The sequence below is a fragment of the Dromiciops gliroides genome, chromosome 1 (genome assembly GCF_019393635.1).
Source record: "Dromiciops gliroides isolate mDroGli1 chromosome 1, mDroGli1.pri, whole genome shotgun sequence".
Lineage (NCBI taxonomy): Eukaryota > Metazoa > Chordata > Mammalia > Microbiotheria > Microbiotheriidae > Dromiciops > Dromiciops gliroides.
Genome location: NC_057861.1, coordinates 484,240,768 through 484,250,682, shown reverse-complemented (window position 1 = coordinate 484,250,682; position 9,915 = coordinate 484,240,768). Strand labels below are relative to the sequence as shown.

Genomic DNA, 9,915 nt, shown 5'->3' with positions numbered 1-9,915 from the left:
TGTATTGGTCTGATCAGCCACAGTCAGACACACAGTACCTTGATCCTGACATGGGGGTGTCATTTTGGTCCTTTTCGAGCACAAAGAACAACAACCAGATGTTGTGGGGCATAGGATGTCGGACCAGGAGTCAGGCCGACTGAGATTTGAATTGTGAGCGATGCATACCTATTGTGTGACCCTTAGCAAGTCACTAAGCCTCAAGTTCTCCATTAGCCAAATAGGTATAATAATAGCACCTGGATTGTTGGACACAGCTGAACAACATCTCTTATATGATAAAGTCACCTGTAAGTTGAAAGGACTAGTGTTTAATAACTCAAACCCCAGTGTTAACCTGTCGTATTTCTTCTGGGAGAATTCTGGGATCATAGTACTATAAGCACAGACTTAGAGAGTGTATAAGTCTTCTAGGGAAATAAAAAGAAAGAATCCTGACAGTCTCTTTAGGCCTTTCTTTCCTCCTGCAGCTGCATCCCTCTTGCTCTGTTTTTCAATCTAACATGCATAGCCTCTGATCTCTGACATAAAGAGTTGGGGAGAAGATTCCTGAAAGGATCTATCCTACTAAGGTGGGAGTGGTGGAGAGGTGAGTTAAGATTCTAAAAGGGGAGGGGGGGGGAACAAGAAAGGGGAGGAGTTGAGAAGAGGGGAAAAGAGAGATGGACAAACAAGTGTGGATCAACAGAAGGGAAACACAAAGGAAGACTGAAGAGAAATTGAAATTGAGGAGTAGAGGAAAGGAGGGGGAAAGATTTGGGGCAGAGAAAGAAAAAGCATCAAAAGGGAGGCAAATTGAAGAAAGGAAGAGGGGAGAATAGAGAAGAGCAAGAAGAGAAAGGGGTGGGGTGGGTTTAGTTTTCTTCTTTGACTTAAAAGTAGTTCAGATCCCAACTCCTCTACTCTCAGAGCACACTGACCCTAACAATCCTTCCCTCCTCCTGCAGCAACAAAAACTCAAAAGCTACTGTTGTTTACTAAGTTTCTATTGGAAGTCTAAGGGAGCTACAAGCTTCCATTGCAGGTACAAGAGTTGGTGCCCATCTGCTTCCCAGAGGTATTCTGTAGGGAAATCCCTGCTGTCAGCTGATTGGCTCAACCAGTGATGTGCTTAGTAAATATTTAACAACTGGTTCTCTGAAAAGGCAGGATCCACTTTTAAGATTAATCTTCATTATTAACATTTTTTCCAACACTTTCTTAAGTCTAGATAATCAATAAAACAATAAATCAAGCACTGATTTGTAGTATTTTCCTATTTCTGAGGTGTAAATGTTCACACTGAAAACTCAGCAGAAGATATATCCCAGGCCTAGGGTCTGGGAAAAGTTATCTCAGGCTAAGAAAGATTCTTCACCAAAATCTCATGGCTTGAGAAGATAGAAATACTGAGACTTGTTGGAAGTGGGAGTGAACAGAGAGTTGGGATAGTTCACCTTTGTTTACAGCCCCATAATCCTTATAACATCCCCCAAGTAAGCTTCAACCAGTACCAAACCCCATTTAAAAAAAAATGAAACATGAATGTTATCTAAACACATTAATTGGCTGAGCAAATGTGGAAAAGACCTCAGAAAACTTAGGTTCTGTCCCCTACCCCCACCCCCAGGGATGTCTTTAAGAAAGAATTTACTCATAGTACAACATTCCCTTCTTGCTGGTGTAGAGCCAAATTCTCCACTAATTAAGAGGTGGGTTAGCACTAGACTTTCTTTCAGAGCAGCCTGAAACGGAAGGACCCTTAAGCCTGGAAGTTTCTTTCCAGGTCCCCTGCAAATATTATATAACCTTCTTTCCTTTCCATTCCTCCCTGCTCTGGAACACCACATGAAGTTGCCTGAGCAAACACAACTGCCCTGAAATTAACACTTTCAAGATTTGTGGAGGAACAGCAATTAACAGAGAAAGTATAGTCTTCAGATTTTTTTCCTAATAGGAGGTCTGTCTTCTGCTTACAGCTTACCTCCAAGCCACAGGCAATGTGACTGCTAATATAAGGGAGAAAACTATTACCTCAGCTATCTCCTGGGAAGAGCCCAGAGAAAACATCTTCCTCCATCAATTTACCTAGGTATTAACCAAACAACAGCATTTATTAAAATGCTTACTTTGGGCCTCCACTGGAGAAGAAGAGAATGAGCTGGGATCACGAGACTTCTCTGAAAGGAAATACAATAAAAATAACAATATTGACTCATTCATATGATGTGGTACAGTTTGTAAAGTGCTTTCCTCATAAGAGCCTTATACAGTATAAAGTGAGAGAATGCTGTACTCTGTTCAGAGCCAGGGACACTCTTAGAAACCAGTGTAATAGTTGACTTTATTCTGCTCCTCAAAACCTGTCCTATAGGCTATTGGGTATTTCGTTTTAATTTTTCATTCCTGAGATTGATAAAATGTGTATTTTTTTTTTAAAAGAAAAGGGTGGAGGGTTTTTCAAAATGAGAGCATTCTAATTTACTGGGACAAGCTCCATATTTTGGTTTGGTTTTTTTTTTTCCTTTGGGATTTTTATTTTGGGGGGGGGGGATGAGAGAAAAGAATTGTCTAGGGATTCCTCAGTAAGAAGGCACTGAAATGGCAGTGAGTACCTATAGTTGTATTTCAGCTGACATTCACAGAAACCTCTGCATGGATATGAAGAGAATCATCTCTTTGAATAGAACAAGTCAGTCATATTTAAGATTAAAACAGCAAAGTGCTTTCTCACTGTCCCTTCTGGAATTAAAAACCCACTTGACAAATAATTATTCTTTCATTCATAAACCCAACAGGTTTGTTTTCAATGTTGCTTTAATCTAATCTCAACAGGAAAAGATTTTAATAGATAATTTTGCAATAAGATAAAGTTTCAACAATAATTTCCTAACAAAGCATGAGCAAATGAATCACATTTTGTATGAGAGATTATAAAATCTAATCGTGTTAGACTCTTTAATTCCTATCACATAAGAATTATTACTGCCTTCCAGGTAGTAGGTGCCGAAGAAATGGTTGTTACTATTGTTGGGTCTGGGTGGAGAGGCTGCTTGCTGTTGAGCAAAGGATACAGGAGAGAAATCAGGCTGAAGCTTCAGGTTCTAATATTTACCACAAATTCTCTAGGTGATCTCGGATAAATCATTACCTCCCTGAACCTCAGTTTCTCTTTCTAAAAATGAGGTGAATAAAATAGATTATCTCTAAGCTCTGATGTTCTGTGACCTTGTTCAATAAACGCCTTCTCCCTGGATTTAGCACTTCTGTAGGCGAGGGCCAGTCTCATTTTTCAAGACTCGGAAATATTGGGGAATTTTTCGATGTTTCGGTTAATTTGGGATACCACTAATTTTATTTCGAATTTTCCTAAGTTTGTTAAAACAATAAAATAGTTTGTCAGAGTTACCACTTCGTAGAAGGCTGCAAGTAGTAAAGATTAAGTTTTGAAACAAAGAAATGACAGATTTTCTTCCGTAAAGATAAGAAATCTGTGACTTAAGAAAAAGAATTTTTACCAGCAAATATGAAACTAAAGGAATAATATACATCATTTCTCTATATATTTTATGTCAGCTTTTTAAGAACGGTACAGACTTGGAAGCTTTTAAGGACCTGAGAATACAAACCGCTTGATTAGGAACAATACCGTAAACTTGACCTATTAGTTCATCTGGGAACTGATGCGCAAAGTTTTTTTATCGGACATTCGAGCAAAAATCGTTTTTGTTGTGTTTGTCTGTTTAACATATTCCGAAGGAAGTGTACAGAAGCAAGAACCTAAAACTACTATGTGTTTTCCTTTCCGCCCTGTGCCTTTGGGCCAAACGTGGCTGAGATGTCAGTTCCTGGGCCTTCCACACTCTTCCAGAGAATCTCACAATTTGCATAAAGCGGTTGAACTAATGACTTTCAAACTGGCGATCATTGCTCTTTACTTCTTCGTCGGGGGACAGACCAAAAAAAGAAAGAAAGAAAGAAAGAAAGAAACTCTCTCTATTTCTTCTTTCAAGATACAGGCTACTCACCCCACCGCTCTCCATGGAAATAAAGGGAACGCAGGTGTGCTGAGGGTGGGACTGTTATGCGCAGCCAGAAACACAGTCCCATCACCACCAGGACTGCCTAGGGAGAGAAACGTAGCTACAAGTGTCGAGGAGGTTTTTCCGGGCAGCAGAACTCCTTCCCAAGAAAAAAAAAAAGTTCTCACACACACACGGTATTAGTGAATCAGGGGGAGAAAAAGAACTGATAAAGAAAAACCTAGAATCTGCTTCGACACAGCCTCCGACTGGGGCTAATGTTGCACGTGGATCTACCAGACGATTCTTCCTCCCCATCCACCCAATTCCCAGACTTGCTCCTAGACTCACCAAAACTCCCAAACACAAACACTATTGACGGCACAATAACCTGAGCGCACACGCACCTCAATGGAGATCAGAGCGCTCCTTTAGGATAGGATGAATCCAGGACGCATTTGGTTTCTCTTCACGAAGTTCAGGGACTGACTGCAAGAAGGCGAAGCCTCAGGCCGCTGGCCACTCCCGACTGCCGGCGTAGTGAGGGCATCCTCTTTTTTTTTGAGGGGGGGGGGAATGGGGAAGGAAGGCAGAGAGATAGAGAGGGGGTCCTCAGAGTAGAAAGCACAAGTTGGCATTTCCCCCATGCTGTCCTTCGGTGACTTGTTTCAGGACAAAGGAGAGACAGGTTTGCAGTGTAAGGTACTGAATGTGATGAGCTTAGGGAGAATATGGAAAGGTTAATTAGTCCTTCCACAACTGGGAAGGGAGTCGGCAAACCTCCATCAAGCGGATTTTCCAAGTCATCCTAACTCAGTTTACCCTCCCTCACACCCGGTCCCATTGTGGAGGGCTTTTTTATTCTCCTCTGCAATAAACGAAGAGGCCGTGGCTTTTACTTGTTTATTCAGAATCAAGACTATAGTCTATATTGAGCTGGAAGGGACCTCAGCAACCATTTAGATGTGAAGGCGGAGACTGAAGCCCAGAGACTTTAAGGGACTGTGGGAGCTTCAAAAGTGGGATTCGAAACCAGATCCTCTGACTTCAGAGACAGTGCTCTTTTCACAGTGCCATGTAGCTTTCCTAATCCTTTCCCTCATCCCTTTTTTAAACGATAGTGTACAGACATCCCGAAATGTCCATGTTTTAAGTATTTGTTTTGTTATTTTATACGCCCCACCCCCACCCCAGTCACCAAGCCCAAAGAATTCCAGTATTCCTCTCCTGCTGGGCAACTTTCTGCTGTAGACGAGGTTTCCAAGGACTTGACTAGCCAGGTCGTTTGACAGCAGCCCCGGCCTGTCGCCAGGACTGTACCCAAAACTTCTCCGGTTTTAGGTAGAACCTGCCGGAGCTTGCGTTTCGTTGGCACTGCCCTTGCAGAGCTCAGGCTTCCTTCCCTCCACCCCAAGATAAGGCATCCGAAGTAGACTTGTTCGGAGGCATCTGTGACTGCAGCCACATCAGCGCCACCAATACGGTTTCAGTAAAGGTGAGCTCTATCCCAGGTGGGCGGGAGGCGGGAATAGCTGCACAGCCCCCTGAGCGCTTCTGTGTCTTTAAGGAAAAGGAAGGAGGGAGGAGCCGCTTGGTGTTTGCAAAGGGGAGTGCCCGCAGCCCAGGTACAGAGAAGACCTTGCAGAAGCAGAGAAGGGGAACTCGACCCTTCGCCTGGCAAAATATAAGTGAGGAGCCGGCTGTCAAGTGGCGTCAGTTCTCCGCCACCCTGGAATGGGTCCCGCACACACGATCCCTCTACGCCTCAGACCCACTAGATCTCCAGAGCCCTGAGAGCAAGCTCTGGCCCGCCACACCTCTGGACGTGACCGTGATTGTGGATAGTAGGCGCAAGGGGGGGTTGGAGTAGGAAATGGAAGGCTGCCGAGAGAGAACCTTCCTCAGCACCGGATCCCGCCTGCAATAAATTCTTGCTCCGAAACCCTCCCTCAAATTCTCTCTCGCGCCAACCCCCCAACACTTTGGGTACCGAGCCAAAAGCCTCCTTGGATTGTCTCCCGGCCTCCCCATATCTGATGCAAGGTGAGACAACTCTGGGCTGGCCCTCAAAACTTAAAAAAACCCTGTGGACTGCGCTTTCGTGTCTGCTACCGAGCTTCGTCCGCGCTCGGGACCTCGGGTTCCCCTTAGAGAGCGAATTGTAGCGTCAGCGTCCCCAAGCCCAGCCGATTTGCCCTGGCCTGGGCTGCACCTCCACCACAGCACCCTCTGCCACAGACAGGCCCCGCGCGCCCGGGCCCGGGCCCCCACTTCTCCCCTAGGGGAGCTGGGTGGCCGAGGCCCGGCCCAGGGGATGACTGAGGAGAGGCGGCATTCTCCCCAGCGAGACTGCCCCGAGGACAGGGGCCTGCAGCATCCGCCCACGCCAGTGGCAGAGGCTGCGGGCAGGAGCCTCCCCCTGATGCCGGTAGTGAAAGTAGAAAAGGAGCCGGCTGCCTGTGAGCCCTCGGGGGGCCTCAGCGAGCTGGGGGAGCCAGTGGCGAAGGCCGGCGGCGGCGGCGGGCGCAGGAGGAAGAGGCCCCTGCAGCGAGGTAAGCCCCCTTACAGCTACATCGCGCTCATCGCAATGGCCATTGCGCACGCCCCGGACAGGAAGCTGACCCTGGGGGGCATTTACAAGTTCATCACCGAGCGCTTCCCTTTCTACCGGGACAACCCCAAAAAGTGGCAGAACAGTATCCGTCACAACCTCACCCTCAATGACTGTTTCATCAAGATCCCCCGGGAGCCGGGCCGCCCGGGCAAGGGCAATTACTGGGCGCTGGACCCCAACGCCGAGGACATGTTCGAGAGCGGCAGTTTTCTGCGCCGCAGGAAGAGGTTCAAGCGCACGGACCTCTCTACTTACCCGGCTTACATGCACGACGCGGCGGCGGCTGCTGCTGCCGCCGCCGCTGCGGGCATGTTCCCCAGCTCCGTGCCAGTGGCGCGCCCTCCCTACCCTGGCTCCGTGTATCCCAACGTGGCGGCCGCCATGAACCCAGCGGGCTATGGCCAGACGCTGGGCCCCCATTCCTCTGTCTACTACCCGGCTTCGTCCCCCGGCCAGTGCCGGGTATTCAGCATCAACAGCCTGGTGCACGGGCCGGGAGACCTCCTGCAGCAGCAGTCTGCGCCGCCACCCGCGCTCGGACGCCCGCTTAGCCCGGACCTCAGCCAGGCGCCCTCGGTCGCCGCTGGCTCCTGCTCCTTCGGGGCCTCCGCCGCCGCGGCCGCCGCCTCCTATAGCAATCCGGCGTGTGGCGGAGGAGGCGGAGGGGGCGGCGGAGCCGCGCCCGCGGGGGTGCTGCCTCGGCCGTCCAACCCAATGGCCTACACCTACCCGGTTCCCAACGGCCACCTGCCCATGAACCACGGGTCGTATCCTCAGGGAAACAGCAGCCAGCTGTTTGGGGCGTCCGGCCGGCTGGCAATGTCTTCCTCCCCCGCGGGGGCCAACGACCCTGTGGACTTCTATGGCCGCATGTCCCCCGGCCAGATCAGTTCGCTGGCGCACACCTACAACCCGGGCGGGCAGCTCGGGGCCGGCCCCAACGCCTACCACGTCCGGCACTCTGCCTACTCCAGCAACGTGGAAAGGTTCGTGTCGGCCATGTGAAAAAAGAACAGCCCCTTCCCCCCGCCTCCCCAGGGCACCAAAGGAAGCTGGGGTAACACAGAACCCCTCTCCCCCATCGGGCAAAGGGTCCTGGCGGCCAGACCCGAGCGGGGGGAGTGTGGAGGGCCAAGAGGAAGGTAGAAATAACCCAAACTGTGCAATAGGGAGAAAAAACCGTTGTGTCTGTGTGTTGGGATGAGGGATAATTTGAAGGAGAGAGAGGGAAGGGGATGGCGTCATACCTCCCTGCGTTAGGAAAGGCCAGGGCCTCAGTTTAAGGTTGCCCCCAGAGTATCCCGCCCTCACGTAGCGCCCACTGAATTATATCTTCATGTGCTCCATCACTATTCCCGTGCCCTCATTGGTGCAGGGTTCTTTCGGGGCTCTAGAAGGACGAAATACTCAGGGCGCTCATTGTGAATGAGGGCAGAAGGCGCCGTGTCCAGGGAGAATCCGACCAGGCAACTGGACGGGGACCAAAGACTCTGGGTCTAACCCGCAACATTCTCCCACTTGCCTGTTTGCTTGGAGAGCTGTTCCCAGGAGAGCTGCCGGTCACCAGACTGCTCAGGGGCGTCTGCGGATGGGAGACCTGCAGCCTGTTGCTTTGTTTTACTTTGTTTTAATGGCTTTCTTGCCTTTTCACCTAGGTGGTCTGTGACATGAATTCATTCCAGCAAACAATTGGCTGCTTCCTTCAAAGTTTCTTTGTATACCCTGGACAACGGGCATTTTTATACGGTATCTGCTCCTCGTGGTTTTAACATTGTAATAAATGTCTCGGACAGCAGTCTGTAGTTTCATCTTCACTGAAACATGAAGGTTTTTGAGGGTGCAACTACGACTCCCTCGATGTCCACTACTTTTCTCAACTCCAGACCTATTTTCACTTTGGTCGCTGGTATACAACTGTGATAGAAGGTGTCCTTAATTAGATTGTAAAAGGCATGTTAATTGAGGAGACGCTAGACTAGGTCGAAATCTTGCCTGGAAATACCTGGAAGTCTCATTTCCACATAAAATAGACTAGAAAGCCGCCAACCACTGCTCTCTTTTCTTTGCCTTTCGGGAAAGCTGAAATGGTGGTGGGACAGTTAACAAAGACAGGGAAAGAGACAGGGACAGGGACAGCAAAATATAAGTGATAAAAAGGGGCAGGGGGGAAAACCAGGCTGGCTTGGTGTCCCCGACGCTGCGCCTGACGTCGCACACTACTGGCTCTCAATAAAAGTTAGAATTGAATTGAAAGCATTCGTAAGTGTCTTTTCCTCCTTCAGTCTAGAGTAATTACTGTTAAACAGATAAGAAGTGAGGATGGGGAGGTGGGGCCGGGGGACAGAACCGCAATGAAGAGGCAATGGCAATAATATTTGTTGTTCAGTTTTTTTCAGTAGCGTCCGACTCTTTGTGACCCTGTTTGGAACTTTCTTGTCAAAGATACTGGACTGGTTTGCCATTTCCTTCTGCAGCTCATTTAACAGATAAGAATACTGAAGCAAACAGGGTGACGTGACTTTCGCAGGGTCACACAGCTAATAAGTGTCTAAGGACAGATTTGAACTCTAAGCATCGCGCCACGTACGTGCCCTAATGGAAAAAAAAATAGGGGGAAATAAGTGGGCTTTCAAACAAACAAAACAAAAATAGAAGAAAAGATCCGACCACTTTTTAATGCAAAAAAAGCCTTTTTTCTGATCCCGGAGAAAGTTTAGGGAGCTAACTTTTGTTTCTGTTGAGATATTTTCTCGAATCTAAAATTTTGTTTCTAAGGTATGATTGAGATTCGGGTAAGCTAACTTGTCTGAAGCTAAGTGGTAGGAAGAACTGCAGTCTGGAAATGTGGTAGAACCCTGATTCTTCGTCAGGCAGCAGCACCACGAGTATACTTGTCAGCATTCTGGTGCGATTTTTTTTTAATGGTGAAGGACAGATTAGGAAAGAGATGGAGGTCAAAAGGAGTGGGAAGTTGCGAATTGCTAAACTGGCCATTTTTGGGGAAATCACTGATGATGTCTTTGAATGATTACAGACAAAGATGACAATATCCACAGAGAAATGCAGAGTTTGGGTCAATCCCCAGAATCCCATATGTCTTTCTTTAAGAGTGTTTACAAACAGTTCTTTCTTCTATAGTTTGACTATTGTTTACTGTGAATTAGTTATCTTCGGAAAAAAAAATATATTATTACCTACATACAGTACTGAAATATAGATAGTTATAAATAGGTTTGTTTCTGGATATACTAACACATATTAGTAACTCTGGAAACAGAATTTCATGTGTATTTATTGTGT

General features: G+C 47.6%; 1 protein-coding gene across 1 annotated transcript; it reads left to right on the top strand.

Annotated features, from left to right (window-relative positions):
* The first annotated feature begins 6,315 nt into the window (after positions 1-6,315).
* Positions 6,316-8,350, top strand: FOXE1 (forkhead box E1). Its single transcript, XM_043979384.1, has 2 exons — positions 6,316-7,601; positions 8,271-8,350. The coding sequence occupies exons 1-2, from the start codon at positions 6,316-6,318 to the stop codon at positions 8,284-8,286; spliced, it is 1,302 nt and encodes a 433-aa protein (XP_043835319.1). The 3' UTR covers positions 8,287-8,350.
* The last annotated feature ends 1,565 nt before the right edge of the window (positions 8,351-9,915 follow it).

What these genes read in the sequence shown, in the direction of transcription:
- FOXE1 (XM_043979384.1), top strand. Translation starts at nt 6,316, where the DNA reads ATGACTGAGGAGAGGCGGCATTCTCCCCAGCGAGACTGCCCCGAGGAC.